The 15,067-nt window shown below is 40.1% G+C and overlaps 2 protein-coding genes across 2 annotated transcripts; one reads left to right on the forward strand and one right to left on the reverse strand.

Annotated features, from left to right (window-relative positions):
• Positions 1 to 573: 573 nt before the first annotated feature.
• LOC147055589 (pyruvate kinase PKM-like) lies at positions 574 to 7,814 on the reverse strand. The gene is made up of 11 exons (XM_085913992.1): positions 7,794 to 7,814; positions 6,099 to 6,271; positions 5,923 to 6,014; positions 3,989 to 4,120; positions 3,721 to 3,907; positions 3,024 to 3,294; positions 2,782 to 2,932; positions 2,564 to 2,716; positions 2,278 to 2,444; positions 1,058 to 1,239; positions 574 to 960 (listed from the first exon to the last, which is right to left on the reverse strand). Exons 2-11 carry the CDS (start codon positions 6,241 to 6,243, stop codon positions 854 to 856), a joined length of 1,587 nt encoding a protein of 528 aa, XP_085770118.1. The 5' UTR covers positions 6,244 to 6,271; positions 7,794 to 7,814; the 3' UTR covers positions 574 to 853.
• On the forward strand, positions 6,242 to 14,597 carry LOC147055590 (protein mono-ADP-ribosyltransferase PARP6-like). The gene is made up of 22 exons (XM_085913729.1): positions 6,242 to 6,283; positions 9,841 to 9,909; positions 9,991 to 10,085; positions 10,173 to 10,233; positions 10,692 to 10,782; positions 10,855 to 10,921; positions 10,986 to 11,135; positions 11,194 to 11,335; positions 11,826 to 11,957; positions 12,093 to 12,188; positions 12,264 to 12,356; positions 12,432 to 12,557; positions 12,637 to 12,702; positions 12,765 to 12,832; positions 13,175 to 13,223; positions 13,316 to 13,428; positions 13,517 to 13,589; positions 13,881 to 13,950; positions 14,031 to 14,110; positions 14,200 to 14,257; positions 14,338 to 14,422; positions 14,501 to 14,597. The coding sequence occupies exons 1-22, from the start codon at positions 6,242 to 6,244 to the stop codon at positions 14,595 to 14,597; spliced, it is 1,923 nt and encodes a 640-aa protein (XP_085769855.1).
• The last annotated feature ends 470 nt before the right edge of the window (positions 14,598 to 15,067 follow it).

Raw genomic sequence — 15,067 nt, forward strand, 5'->3', positions numbered from 1 at the left:
CTTTTCATCGTGTCTCATCAAATCCCCCCCAAAAAAACACCGAGCGAATCCTCAATCCTGTTGTGTTAATCGGTACATGTTTCTTAGTCGCACCTCGCCGTTAAGGACAAGTCAAGTCTCGGCATCCTCGGAGTTGTTTAGTCGTCGCTTTGTGGATCTCGACGATGAGTTCCGCTGCGACTGGGTCAAGCAGCCTCTGCCGGTGGGCTCGATCGATTCCTCATTACTATTCTCCTCCGAGCCCACAACACCAGAGGCGGCTTGACTAGAAGGTCGCCGAGGGGTTGCAAGGTGTGCATTTTCATAGGAAGGACGCGCATCTATTTCTATATACGTAGTCATTGTTATTTTTGTTGCCTTTGCGATTTGAGGATTCTATCTCCTACCTGCATGTACCGCTAACATACTGTATGTTAGCTCTATTTTATTATTTTAGGTTATGGGATTCAATGCAATAAATGATTATCTGCTCAATGATGCTTGTTAGCTTAATTCCAGAAGCTTTTTTTTTTTTTTTTAAATACAATAGCAGACGTCATATAAAAGGAGAAACAAAAATTAAGATTTCTTTTTATTGGATGTCATGATAACACTTGGTCACTACACTGTATTTTTTTTTTCTTTCCCAAAAACAATTACCGAACTCCTCTGAGTTTTAGTGCAAGTTGGACATTAATAGGACAATGGTAAATGAAGTCACTATTAGCTGTTAGGGCGATCAAGTTATAAAATCACATCATCAGCACAATTTAGATACTTGAGTTAGTATGTGAACTTTTTGAATGAGTGGTCTTCAGGAAGGTTACATGTGAGGAGCACGAAGGGGCGGGTAAATATCGTTCTTAAGTGGAGCTCAAGGCACGAGGACCACCCTCATGGTGTTGGTGTAACCGGAACCTGGACGCCAGCCGGTCACGACAAGGGCCACGTCGCCGCTCTTGAAGAAATTTTGGTGTTTGCCTACACAGGTAACAACATAAGAGATTTTATGAGCAAAAACATTTACGGAGCTTTTCTTTGAACAGTTCACTGCAGCTTCTCCTTGTTTCTCACTCACCAACTTCCAGGGCGTAGTTGACACGCTGGTCGACGTCCTCGGCCCAGACGTCGTTGGCGGGTTTGGTGTAGAGCACGGGGTAGATACCGCGGTAGAGGTGAGCCTGGTGGGCAGCCTGACGGCAGCGGGTCACGGCGATGATGGGAGCACGGGGCCTGTACCTGGACAGCATGTGAGCAGACCTGCAGGAGCACAAACCAAGTAAGTTTTCCATAACATTGGACAGAAATGTAGTTAGAAAATATTGTTGCTGTCAGAAGTAAAAGTTCTTTTATTTCATTCATTACAAAAGATGAATGCATCAAGAATAGATTTACCTTCAAGTCAATTCAACCTTAGTTGCATTATTACATCACATTGCCATTACCAAGAACAGTAATATGTCTTTGAACAGTATTCATCGTATTTGTTCATAGTTGTAAATATTTAAATTTGTAAAAGACAATTAAATGCTGCATTCCAGCACCTTTAACTCTTTTTTAAAAATTATTAATTATCATTTCATTTTAAATATATTTTTTAGGAATGAAACCTTCAAGTTGTTTTTGATGGACACTTTGGCTTACTCTGCTAATATATTTTAAAGTCGGTTATATGGTGGTAGTTGGAGCGACGAGAGACGAATTTATTTTCTTTTGACTGACAATATTTGTTGTTTGCAAATACTGAATGTACAGTAGCTAAGGGAAATTCAACATCCCTCATTCGGTTTGATTGTATTTCCAAGTTGACGAGTAATCAAAGTACGTATTTTCTCTGTCGCTCTCCTAAAAGTGAGATGCTATCTGTCGGTCAGCATTTCATCACTGGCCAGGAAGTGGACAGTCGGGAGGCATTTGGGGCTTTTCGAGGCACGCTGACATCTGGGAACAACTTGCTGACATCGGTGAGGCTGAATCCAATTGAAAAGTTGCAAGACGAAACAATGAAGTAGAAAATGCAATAAAGCTCTGCCGAGATCACAACACCATGAATCAGAACCTACAGGAAATCTCCAACTGCAGTAAAAAATGCTGATCTGTGATGTTCTATCAATCCTAAGCGCTTTCCTACAGCTGCCTGTATCACATGCTTTTTGGAGGTTGAACTCCCTTCATGAGAGGAACGAACAGGGAGTTAAAATTATCATGTAAAATGTCAGGGTTCAGCTTCCAAAAGGTCAGAAGTGGCTCACTTCACTCAAGCCAGGGGGGGATTTACTGTGGTGGCGGGATTCTGACCTGCCGGTTTTGGTGAGCACGATGATGGCGCTGGCGCAGCACTTGAAGGACGCCTCCACTGTGCCGATGGCGATGGTTTCCGTGGGGTCGCGGGTCAGGTGGGAGGTGCGACGCAGCTCCTCAAACATCTGCCTGTGGAACATGGCGGCTTCGGCTTCACGGGCGATCTGAACATAATAAAAACCTGGTTGCGTTCCCTTAGGTCATCTCCATGAAATTTCAAATCCTTCGACTAAATATTGAAAGGAGGCACTTTTTTGGTCCATCCCCTGAGACGTCCACTCACCATATGTTGTGTGCGCACCGCCTCCAGAGGGTAGTCTCCCTTAGCCGTCTCCCCGCTAAGCATGATGCAGTCGTTGCCATCCAGCACGGCGTTGGCGACGTCGCTGGCCTCGGCGCGGGTGGGACGAGGCTTCTTGGTCATGCTCTCCAGCATCTGAATGTGGCAACCACAAAATGATGACGTCGCAAGCTCAACGTCACTGCAAGGATGTGGCATACCTGCGTGGCGCAGACGATGGGCTTGCCCAGCCTGTTGCACCTGCCGGTCATCATCTTCTGAGCGATGAACACCTTCTCCGTTGGGATTTCAATACCCAGATCTCCGCGGGCTACCATGATGCCGTCGCTAGCCTCCAGGATCTCATCAAATCTGCGACGAAGGGAATTGAAATTATTAAGGGCAATTGTGACAACTAGCAGCGGCTCCATCTTTCATCACTAAAAGGTAAATATCAAGTTACCTGCGTACTCCCTCGTGGTTCTCCAGCTTGCTGATGATCTTGATGTCCTTGCCCTTCTCACCCAGAGCTTTTCTCACAGCGTGAACGTCGTCAGCCTTGCGGATGAAGGAAGCGAACACCATGTCGACGCCCTGCTCCACGCCAAACTTCAGGTCATCGAGGTCTTTCTCGGACAGAGCAGGGAGATCGACGGCAGCGCCGGGCAGGTTGACGCCTTTCTTGCTGCCCAACATGCCGCCGTTTTCGATCTCGCACATCAGGTAGTCGTGACCTTCGAGGCGAAAAAATTCACTTAGCACTATTTGCATCTTTTGTCATGGTGTGTTATCTATGAATGCTCAAAACACTTTTTGAAATAGTGGGGAGTAAAAGTCTTTACTCAAGCACAAATACATGAAAAATCTACTCGACTACAGTAACTAAGTGTTAATATTTACTGAAACTGAAAATGTTATAGTCATAACTAACAAAACAATGATTCTAATGAGAATGTCTTTTGTTTTTGTCTTTGTCAATTAATTCCTTCAATTATTTTAAATGAATAAAAAAACTAATATTAAAACTAATCAACAGAGAACTGAGATGAAGCTTTTTGAAAAATAAAAATAAAAACAAACCATGCTTAAAACCTAATTAATTTTTAAAAGACAGAACTCAAAACGAAATAAAAGCCAGCAGTTGGAACCCTAGCTCTTACCGATGTCTTTGACCTTGAGGGAAATCAGCCCGTCATCGACGTAGATGTGGCTTCCGCTCTGGACGACCTTGGTAATGTTTTTGTAGTCGAGCCACAGTGTCTTCTCATCACATCTCTCCTTGTAACTGTCATCAAGAGTCAGCTTGATGGTGTCACCTTTCCTCAGCTCAACCTCAGCGGTGCCACTCTGAGCAACAAGAACAAAAGCATGTTGATAACCTTCATTCTCTTCTAAGGTTGTGATGAATACTTAGCAAGAAGAACTTACACCCTTGATGAGCCCTGTCCTGATTTCTGGTCCCTTGGTGTCCAAAGCGATGGCCACTGGCCTGTAGCTGAGCGAGCCTACTCCAAAGCTCTCAGTTGCTTCACGGACATTCTTGATCGTCTCAGCATGGTACTGTTGCGCAAGTTTAAAAACAAGGAAAAACAAAATGAGATCTGACCTTAGGTCAGGTGTAGTAGAACTTGATGTGGTGGGAAATAGAATATGATGATGTAAATGGAAGTTATTGCAGTGTAGGAAAATGGTCCTTGTATCTACGTCATGGCTGCTCGGTACAATACGGTTCAAGCTAGCCACACGCATACTAACTTTGAGCATTTTCTGTACAATACGGTTCAAGTTAGTTCCACACATATACCAGGCTAACTTTGAGCATTTTTGGTACAATACGGTTCAAGCTAGCTCCACACATACAAGGCTAACTTTGAGCATTTTTGCTACAATACGGTTCAAGCTAGCTACATACATTCAAGGCTAACTTTGAGCCCAAAGCCCAATTAAATTGTCAACCAGTGGGTAAGTTGTATTTACACTAATATAGCAATACATTTGTGTCTAATATTGTATGTGAACAAACAGAGTCTCAATAGGTATGGGCAGTGTGTTGCTTTCTTATTCCGAGCTGCAAAGAGGTGTAAATCCTGAACGACAACTGCAACACCAATTTTAGCTTGTGACGCAGTTCACTGTCCCAAAACAGCTGCTTGAGGTGTTAGCAGAATATTTCCTCAATGCTTTGTGTATACATGGGCTGTTTGTGTACACTTGGAGGCATCAACATATTTCAAAATTGTTTTCTGAAGAACCTATTCTCTTGTTTTAAATGATTTACCATATGAGGAAGTATACTTGGACAAGATGTTCTCAATGTATGTTGAAAGAGGAGCAACGAGTCCACACATGCCTCCATGTAAACTCTCTGCGTCTCAAACTATTTATAGTCGCACTGGCAAGTGACCACGCAGAGGTCAATTTCATTTTGTCCTTCCCAAAACAATTTGTGCATCTAGTTTACTTTCATGATTCTGCAAATAAAAACACATATTGTACACTGACAAGCCATAAGATTAGGAACACCTGTGAAGATAAACCAATGCTTTTACACTCATTGAATATTTTTGTTGTCAATTGTAAAATCTGTAATTTTCCATTTTAGTGCGACCTTGTTCCTCTCTCTCGCTCTGATATTGTGTTATTAATTTGTGTCACTCAATTTCAAAAGTTCTTGTTCTAGCTCTCATCTAGTAAGGGTTAACAACCCTTGACAACCTGCACAAACTATTTTTCTTCCACATTACACTCCTACATCGGCAGTCAATCACCGAAAGTCACCTTTCCTTTAACCTTTACTGAGTACCATGTGAAAGTTCTTACTGCGCCGGTCCACTCAGGTGACAGTGAAGGCAAGCGAGTGTATGACCTTTATAAAAGGTGACAGGTCAACGGGGATATTTTTTTTTTTTTGCCAACCCTCAACCCTCTTTGCAACATACATGCCAAATCCCTGCCACTCAGATGGAGCATAAGTAACAAGATCCCATGACAATCATGACACGCTCACTCAATCACTCCCATATGGTGAACATTCTGGCACAACATAATATGTCTCATGTACTATACATACATTTATGGAATACATTCTTAATGCCAGATAAAATTTATCCGTCTAGTATGTGAAGCTGACATTTTGTTTCCATAGGTCATAGGCCACAAATTCAGCCTAGCAACAAGTGGCGATGCCAAGTTGTCGTCCACCACGCTAGTATAAATAGGATTTTTTTTCTTTAACTATTTCAACAAAATTCTCATGTTTCTATGTTGTTACCAAGTTACTCGTCAATGCTTTTACCATGAGTGATAAGACTTATCGTACAAATTCCGACGTCACCGTCACCGAGGTCACCCAGTGCACTCACTTCATGTGTGCCATGCGAGAAGTTCATTCTTGCAATGTTCATCCCGGCCTTGATCATCTCCTTGGCCATGGCCACAGACCGAGAGGCAGGCCCTGCATGAGAACATTTGACGAAAAATACAAATATGGTCAGTCAAACAGACTTTCATTGACATCCTATGTGTGTGTATTTCTGACCGATTGTGCAGATGATGCCGGTGTTCCGAGACACGGCAGGCTCCGAGTCGATGTCCAGCAGGCACATGTGCTCGATGAACGTGTCGGCCGTAGCGGCGTGCAGCTGCTGGCTGTGCATGATGGAGGATTCCTTAGACTTCAACATGATTGGACACGTGCCTTCGGGATTATGCCTGCGGAAAGAGGTAAGAAGACGTGATTGATTTACCTTCGATAACGGCAATGTGGATTCATTCAATCATTCGTTCATTCATTCATTCATTCATTCATTCATCCGAGTTCAATTGGAGATTTGATAAAAAGCAATAGTTTTGGACAGTGTTAAATATGCATGTTAAATATGCATTTTTTTTGCGTCATATTTTTAGGATTTTACTTTTTTTTCTGATTGGTAGAGATGAATACCCTCTGTTGCTTTACTGTGACGTAAGTTTAAATTTTAGTTATTAAATATATGACAAAATGATGATAGCCAATAATGTGCAAGGAAATGTACATGATTAATATTTTATTTGCATATTAAATATGCATTTTTTGCGTCATATTTTTAGGATTTTACATTTTATTCTGATTGGTAGAGATGAATACCCTCTGTTGCTTTACTGTGATGTAAGATTAAATTTGAGTTATTAAATATAGGACAAAATAATGCTAGCCAATAATGTGCAAGGAAATGTACATGATTAATATTGTCAAAATAGTAAGTACTTACTAATAGTATACGTAAAAGTATAGTAATAGTTAAAAAATAGTTTAAAAAAAAAAAATTAAAAAAAGGACATGGATGGCAGAGGTGGACCGATGCCCAGCGAGGTTTTCGTGCGAGCTGATCAAACAGCCCATGTGCATAAAGCAACAAGGATAGCAAAGTGCCCGGCTGGCTCCACTCTACACATTCCATTGGGAGTTCATGTGGAGAAGACAAGCAGGTCACTTTTTGACACAAGGTTGAATCACACTCACAAACAGGACTGCGCCTGCTGTGAAGCGAGACTTCACGACTGGTGCTGTACGCTTGACGACCAAGTGTCGGTGAGTCAGTGTTTGGAAACACCGAGCGTGCTGGGACACCGATCTCACCAGCACTGACCGAAAATAACCACCTGGGAATATTTCTGGACAGTGGATGCATGCTATGACTGTGTTTTCCTTTTCATAGCACACATTTGAAATTATGTAATCACAGAAAAGTCACTGCGCAAAAGTCTTATGCTAAAATTAGATTTGTTGTTCATATATCATCAAATTGGAAGAAAATATTAAAGGCTGAAGGAGTGTTGAAAAACTTCATTTATTTCTGGGGTAAATTTCAAATTATACTGATTCAATATACGGTTTAATTATAAAAATTATTTGCATTTACAGCTAACCAATTAATTCATCATCTAGTGAAAATGATTATAGAAATAATTGCAATCATTTTTAATTCAAGGTGTTTTATGTGTTAAATTTAAAGGTGCTAATTAATACTTGGTAAGATTTTTTACATAGTTACAATGAACAAATGACTGAATTTAACTTATCAACTAATTCTAAAGTATTGAGTACTATATAAGTACTGAAAGGTAGACTGAAGGAGAAAAATATTGTCTACTGTGTAGCTAAATTATAATAAGGGGATTTGTTTTTTGTAGACTATTACAAAAAAAATCAACTGTTTCTCATAACACACACACAATTTGTATGTGCACTCACCTTTGGGATGAACTTTGCAGGGAACCAAAGCGCCGTTGGGTTCCCTGCAGCGGCTGCTTTTTATGCTCCTTGGTTGACCGGAACTACTTTGCTGTGACTAAAAGAATGTAGTGCGCTACAGAGGCGGTGGTCGTCTAGTTGGTAAGAAATCACTCCGCCACTACTGGTAGACACCTTTCAAAGGGCAAAAGTTGTTGTCACTTGACGCTGGCGAGTCAATTGCATCAAAATATAGTAGTTGGCTTAAATTACTACATTGCGGGAGGCGCGGTGACGATTGACAAGTTTGATGCAATAATTTTCTACCCACTAAAATCACACAGGAGCATTTTCATTAAATTCAATTTACCATGTCCCAAATGGTAACATTTTAAATGTCATTGATTTTTTTGGACACATGTATGTTTATTGTATATTTTGTAAACCATTCCTCAACAAGCTATTATTTTATTGTTGGCGAAATTATTATTCTGATTCATTTATACTGTATGTAATCGGCATGGAAAAATCCATTTTCTGTCCAAAATACCAACTGAATCTACATCAAATTATTTCTCGCAACAACAGTGTCCTCTTGTGGATGATCAGTGGAAGTGGACACATTTTCTCCCAGCATTAACCCATAGAGAAGCTAAAAAAAGTTGTGTACATCAATATGTTACAATTCAGGAACATTTGGAATCCTCAATATGCGTTTCAATTCTTACGCAAACATCCTGTAATTGCAACGTTTTTTTTAAAAATCAATTATTAGACTTTGATTTTGATTTAAGAATTTGACCTAACGGTTACTGGAAATGGGCCTTCATTTTTTTTTAAGAACATTTCTGTCACCACAGTCTGTCCAAACTGTATCTCACTTCCCACTTTATTTCATAACATTATTTTACACCTATTTCAATTACGCCAATAAACAATTCAGAGGGATTAATGAGCATGGAAAAAAAAAAGCACACCACTACCAAACACTCTCTTAAGTGGATTACAGTATGCTGAGAAAAGCACTTAATGAGAGTGCACATATGTATGAAGGCCTTAAAGTGTGTAATCTGACCAGACTGTGGAGCAGCAGGCGTCTACTCACAGGGGTTAACTGCTGATTAAGGTCAGTCTGGAGATGGACACACTCAGGCCAGGGAAGAATTTTTTTTTTTAAATCTGCCAATTTGTCCTAAAGCCCATCATGGCACTCAACTTTTAATGGAGAAAATGTGATTAGTGTTGTCATGTTTGACAGGAGAGAAAACATTGCCGGTTTCAGATTATGGAGATCACCAGGTCAATGAATGGCGGCAGCTAATTGAGTCCACGACGCAATATGTGTGACATCCTGCTGTTCGGATCGCTAGGAGGACAGCTAAAGTCGCATTACCGAGCGAGCCATCAAACTGGGAGCATGTTTTTGTTTTGTTTCTTTATATTTACTAGTAGATCTCTGGATATAATCTTTTTCATCAAGTCACAAATGTGTATGCTCCCCATGTCTCTGTGAAAGGAGGTAAGTAGTGACATCATGAATATCAAATTACATATCGAGAACCGTGTGTAAAATCTCAATCTCAGTCTTTCTTTCCTTTCCTTTCCTTAGCCACAGACCAGTATAGATTATCCGCTTTTGTTGATGAAGTGCAATATTGCTGCACATGGTGAGTCCAGATGACTTATTTATACTCTTTCATTAAAAAAAAGTGTAATGAACACATTTAACTACCACCACGCTACACTACATCGATTTAAGAGCTCGGCCCAAGAATCTGACTTTCCGATGCGAAAATAATGATGCTTATTGATTGAGGTATTGATTCAAGTTGCTGTTGCAGTAATTACTATTGTTGGTGTTAAAATAGTCAAGTCAAGTTTATTTGTATAGCCCTAAATCAATCAAAATAGTGTACGATATACTTCCCGACTACCACTGGCTTTTTTCTTTCTCACTCGCTCTGTCTTTCTGTTTCTCTCGCTCTAAATGTTGAAATGTGCCTCGCCGAGTAAGCATAATCAATATAGAAAATGAATGAATGAATGGATCAATTGTTTTCCTGTTCAGGAAGCTGAGTGGCAGCAGTGGAGTGAAAGTGAGGAAGATTTTGCCTCAGAGGAAGAAGAGACAGCATATGTAAACATTTATGAAGCAATTTGTTGGTAGCGGCTGTCTCATAGATTGAAATAAAGGGGACACTTGTACTTGTCCCATCAGGGGAGCTGTATCATTGAACCCATCTGCCATCCCCGACTGGATGGAGACATCGAGACAGTCAGGAGTCTGTATTCTTATAATTCCGTCACTATCGGGTAAACACCGAAACCATCAGTCACGTGGAAAGAGCATTCATCTTTCCTGTGTGTTTTTAAATCTCGCCTACATTCTGCACATTTCAGGGAATATCAATCAATCGATGAAGTGGATGTTGATCTGAACATTAACGCCAACGTTTTGAATGTAAGTTAAAAAAAAGACCAATTAAAAAAAATATATATATTATATATATAAAGATATAGATATATGTCTTTGCAACATACATGCCAAATCACTGCCACTCAGATGGAGTACAAGTAACAAGATCCCATGACAATCATAACATGCTCACTCAATCACTCCCATGTGGTGAACATTACGGTATTATGTCGCAACATAATATGTCTAATGTACTGTACATATATTTGGGAAATGCATTCTTAGTGCCAGTTTAATTCAATCCGTCTGATGACATTTTGTATCCATAGGTTATAGGGTTTTGGTCAGTGAGACAGTCAGGATATATTTATTATATGAAGTTAAAGAAAGAAAATGATTTAAAAAAAACAGATAAAAATAATATATAAATAAAATAAAATATATAAAGATTTCATCCACCTGTGCTGTGAGCCACATATATTGTTTGCTCTTGGTGTACGCAGGAGGACGTGGCTAAGGCCTGGAGAGTTCATACATCCGAGCCAATCATTGTTCGCCTGCACTTGTCTCTATCTCAGTATCTTGATGGACCAGGTGAGATTCTATCCTGCAAACTATATGACATCAGCATTCTCCATGATGATAATTTGTGACTCCTCACTTTAGAACCATCCGTTGAAGTCTTTCAGCCATCTAATAGACATCATTTTAATCTTGGAAAACAACTGCAAAGGTAGCACCATTGGTCAATGTTCATATTTTGTCTGAAAGATTAATCTTTTAAGATTGTTCCACAGTGTTTTAGCAGTTTTCATCTCCCGCGAGTGGAACCATCTGACCAATGAGAACATTACAGTGAGACAGAAGAAAAGGCACAGCTGGTTCAGACCTGGTGGAACCATGAAGAAATTCCGTGCAAGACTCAGCATTTGGCTGCCATTGTCCAAGTATGCAAAGTATCTGATGTCGCTGTGACAGACTTTCCTGATCAACTCTCCCTTTTAGATCAAACACGCTGCAAGACCGCAGCCTGAGGGGAAGAATTTTTTTGCCCGCCATGAGACGGAATCATTTTGCCAATCACACAACGTCGTACAACATCAAGAATCCACCGGGAGAACTCTTCACTTACACACCCAGTGGAAAGGTCAGCTATGCCACTTGAGATTTTCAAGCAAGGTCAGCTCAAGGCTAGAAATATATACAAAGTATATGTATACTGCATATTGAATTAAGCCGATTGTCAATGACATCATTTGCGTTTGCCTTTATACACCAGAAATTAAAAAAATAATAATAATACAGACAGACTAATAAGCAAGGGGCATTGGCAGAGTTAAAATTCTCAAATTCTTCAATAAACGCTGATAAAGATGTATTGTATGTATGTTCCTCTTGGGGATGGGTGGAAATGTGTTAAAATAAGAAAGATATGAAAATAACCAAAAGACAATATCTGACATGGCACCTCGGAAGGGAGGCAAAGCCCCGTGGAACCCCCTCTAGCTCCGCCAATGGGCAGGTGTGAATGTAATGGCAGGTGCACAAAAAAAGATGAGGAAAAAATTCGGAATGTTTTAGCAAAGTATTCAAAGCTGATGTTTTATGCCTGGCCTTTTCCTGGACTTCTTCCACAGAGGGTTGCCGTGTCAGGAGTGAAGTCATCAGCTCAGCTCAGCACTAAGCAGCTGATAGAGCTGCTGTTCTTCTCTCAGGCCATAGGGCACTGCAAGACCAGCCCGACTCTACAACATGGCTTCTTGGTGCAGGTAAGCAAATCAAAACATGAACGAAAGGTAATGGCGATTTCCAAGTTACAACTGGCAAGAATTATTCTGAAGGAAATTCGATTCAAAGGCTTATGCAAATAAATGAAATCAGATTCTGCTTTGCTGTGCTCACAGGTTATGAGGTACGCAGAGCAGAGAATCCCCACGTTGAATGAATACTGCGTGTTTTGTGACGAGCGACACGTTTTTCAGAATGGCCCCCTGTTGAAGGTCAAAAATTTGCAAATTTATAAAACTGCACTGAAACAAAATACTAAGAGAAAAATCGATCTTGTGACTCGCTAGCCCGCCGTTTGCACCAGGGAACTGTGTGTCTTTTCCTTTCACGCTATGGGGGCCATGTCAGGAGCCACAGAGGAGACGGCCACCGGTGCTGAGGTCAATGACGCACCACCGAATTATTATGTTGCATAAAGTTGCGTCAATACCATTTGTAAAATCTTCATCCAACAGGTGATCGACTTGCTGGTGGCGATGTGCAGATCAGCTCTGCAGTCGTCTCGCAAAAGCATCATATTTGAACCGTACCCATCTGTGGTTGATCCAAAGAACCCCAAAATGTTGGCCTTTAGTCCTAAGGTATTATCAGAACTCAGCTCATATTATTGACGACTTACGCTTTGAAGATTCAATGAAGTTTCTTTTTGTCTCTCCACAGAGAAAGAGTTACGAAAGGCTGGAAAAAGCCCTGGACAGTGTCCTGCTAATTCGGAGCATGGCACAGGTAAATGACACCTGTCAATAATTTTTTGGGATTACCTTGACTTGGTTATTATTGTCACGCAGGGTTCATATTCTGAAATAAAAAAGCAGATGGACAAGACAGACCCTCTCGCCATTCCTTTATTGCAATGGTAAGATTCAAAGCATATTCAACATTTTATTATGCTCACCTAAAAAAAAAAAAATAATCATTTGAAATTTAAATATGTGAAAAATCTCACCTTGAAGCAGAAAAAAATAATGAAATAAAATAATAATAATTATTATAACAAATCAATTCACTAAAATTTTAGATCATTTCAGCAGGAATTGGTGCTGTAATTATTGCACCGAATGTTATAAAAACAAAAAATTAATCGGAGGGAACTTTGGTGAATCTAATCATGTTGTGTGAGTGTACCTAATCTTGTGGCCGGTCAGACACATGACCAACAATCAAGATGTCATCTGATTGTTCTTATGTTTGACATTAGGATTTTATCAAGCAACAGATCTCACATTGTCAAGCTTCCAGCCAACAGGGTAGGACAATGTAGTGACCATGTTGGAGCCATTGTTGAACTGTGTTGTACTTACATGCCGGCATGTCATTCTTTGTTGACTGCACTTTATAGCAACTGTCATTTATGCACACACCTCACCAGTTCCTGCTCATCAGCAGCCCTCCGACCAAAGAAGCTCGCTTTCAAACTGCACGCAAACTCTATGGCAGCACCTTTGCTTTCCAGTGAGAAAAATCGACTGTCGTTCGTACACATCGATGCAACTCTGATCTTGAATTGTTGACTCATAAGATTTTTTTTTTCATTTCCCAGTGGTTCTCACATTGAAAATTGGCATTCTATTTTAAGAAATGGGCTTGTGAATGCCTCCAATACAAAATTACAGGTAAGGGGTAGGTGACAATTCTGGAATTCATTAACTTAGACCTCACTTACTTTAATACCATAAATTAGGGCATTGTGATTTCCTAGGAATGGTGTAGCCATAATCAGTTTTGCATAGGCATATCTGTTTCCTGTCATGTTAAATCATTTAGGATTAGTATTAAGAGAAATCAGTCACATGTGATTTTAATGGGGTGTATCCAAGACTGCTCAGAAATCAAGAAGCAGCTCTCAGATTTCAAATGTCGTTGACCTCGAAGTCTGACAAGTTACACCTGTTTCTTTTTGATAGATGCATGGAGCTGCGTATGGCAAAGGGATCTATTTAAGCCCCATCTCAAGCATATCTTTTGGATATTCTGGTATGAATTTACATATTTTCTTTTTTTTTTTTTTTATTTAAGTCCTTTAGATTTTTGCAAAGTGCCTTTTTTATGTTCAGACATGGGCAAGGGACAACACCAGATTCCCACTAAGGAAGAACTTCTGAAGAAGTATAACCACATAAATATAATCCAACAAGTAATTTTTTTTTTTTTTTTTTAAGTATTACGTGTATCTTCATAGATGTCCACTCTGTCATTTCACGTTATATTTTCTCTTTGTTATAGGATCTCCCTTGCAGGTTTCTTCAAAGCAGCAACTTAAACTGTGTTGCACTTTGTGAAGGTACATATAAGCAAAACAATATTTAAAAACAAACATTTGTAATGCTTGCATACAGTAAAACGCGTTTGTTTTTGGCTCAGTCATAACGTCAAATGAGCTCAAAAAGCACGGGAACATCTGGATGTCTCCCACTCCCGACCACGTGTGCACACGTTTCCTCTTTGTGTAAGAACAACCTGATGTGAGTCTTGAGTCCAGATTGACTGTTTGGTTCAACAACACACATGACTTTGTGTCTCTCAGGTATGAAAACGGTTGCGTGGGGGATGTCCACATCAATACTCAGGAAGAAGCCATCCACAACCAAATTTTAGAAGTCATTGCAACTAAACCCAGCTGAAAAAATACACATGTTCCACATATGCTGTGAAGACCTTTAAAATTCCCATTTTCTTGATAAAATGACATACGTGTGTTTTTATTGTTTTATGTATTAAGAGAAATTACCAGGCAACATAATAAGACAATATTCAAGATTCTTTTATTGGCCCAAAAGACACAAAGGAAATCATAAAGCCTGTGCTCATTGTTCATATCAGCAAATAACAGGAGATGCGTTCTATCCCGTGAGGCAGAAAGGCAAAATTAGAACACTATTGTGCTTCCATATGAGCCCCACAGCTGCCTCCCCAATGTACCCTCGCCAGCATTGTTGGCACCTGAGGACAAACCTGTTTTTGTTGCTTTTACACACCTCCACAAAATGGTAGCTGCTCCAAGGTTTAAATGTTCTTATTGATTTACAAGAGGCCCGAAGTGTCTGGTGTTTTCTGGGTCAGCCCAGCGGGCGACTTGACAGACTAAAAAGAA

This window comes from Syngnathus leptorhynchus, chromosome 6 (genome assembly GCF_054491065.1).
Source record: "Syngnathus leptorhynchus isolate UIUO chromosome 6, UIUO_Slep, whole genome shotgun sequence".
In the NCBI taxonomy this organism is placed as follows: domain Eukaryota; kingdom Metazoa; phylum Chordata; class Actinopteri; order Syngnathiformes; family Syngnathidae; genus Syngnathus; species Syngnathus leptorhynchus.

What these genes read in the sequence shown, in the direction of transcription:
- LOC147055590 (XM_085913729.1), top strand. Translation starts at nt 6,242, where the DNA reads ATGATTGGACACGTGCCTTCGGGATTATGCCTGCGGAAAGAG. An exon ending in TTAACGCCAACGTTTTGAAT is followed by an intron (nt 10,234 to 10,691) that starts GTAAGTTAAAAA and finishes TGGTGTACGCAG; the next exon opens with GAGGACGTGGCTAAGGCCTG. An exon ending in ATTTGGCTGCCATTGTCCAA is followed by an intron (nt 11,136 to 11,193) that starts GTATGCAAAGTA and finishes TCTCCCTTTTAG; the next exon opens with ATCAAACACGCTGCAAGACC.
- LOC147055589 (XM_085913992.1), bottom strand. Translation starts at nt 6,243, where the DNA reads ATGTTGAAGTCTAAGGAATCCTCCATCATGCACAGCCAGCAGCTGCAC. An exon ending in GTGCTCACCAAAACCGGCAG is followed by an intron (nt 1,240 to 2,277) that starts GTCAGAATCCCG and finishes GTGCTCCTGCAG; the next exon opens with GTCTGCTCACATGCTGTCCA. An exon ending in CAACTACGCCCTGGAAGTTG is followed by an intron (nt 961 to 1,057) that starts GTGAGTGAGAAA and finishes TTACCTGTGTAG; the next exon opens with GCAAACACCAAAATTTCTTC.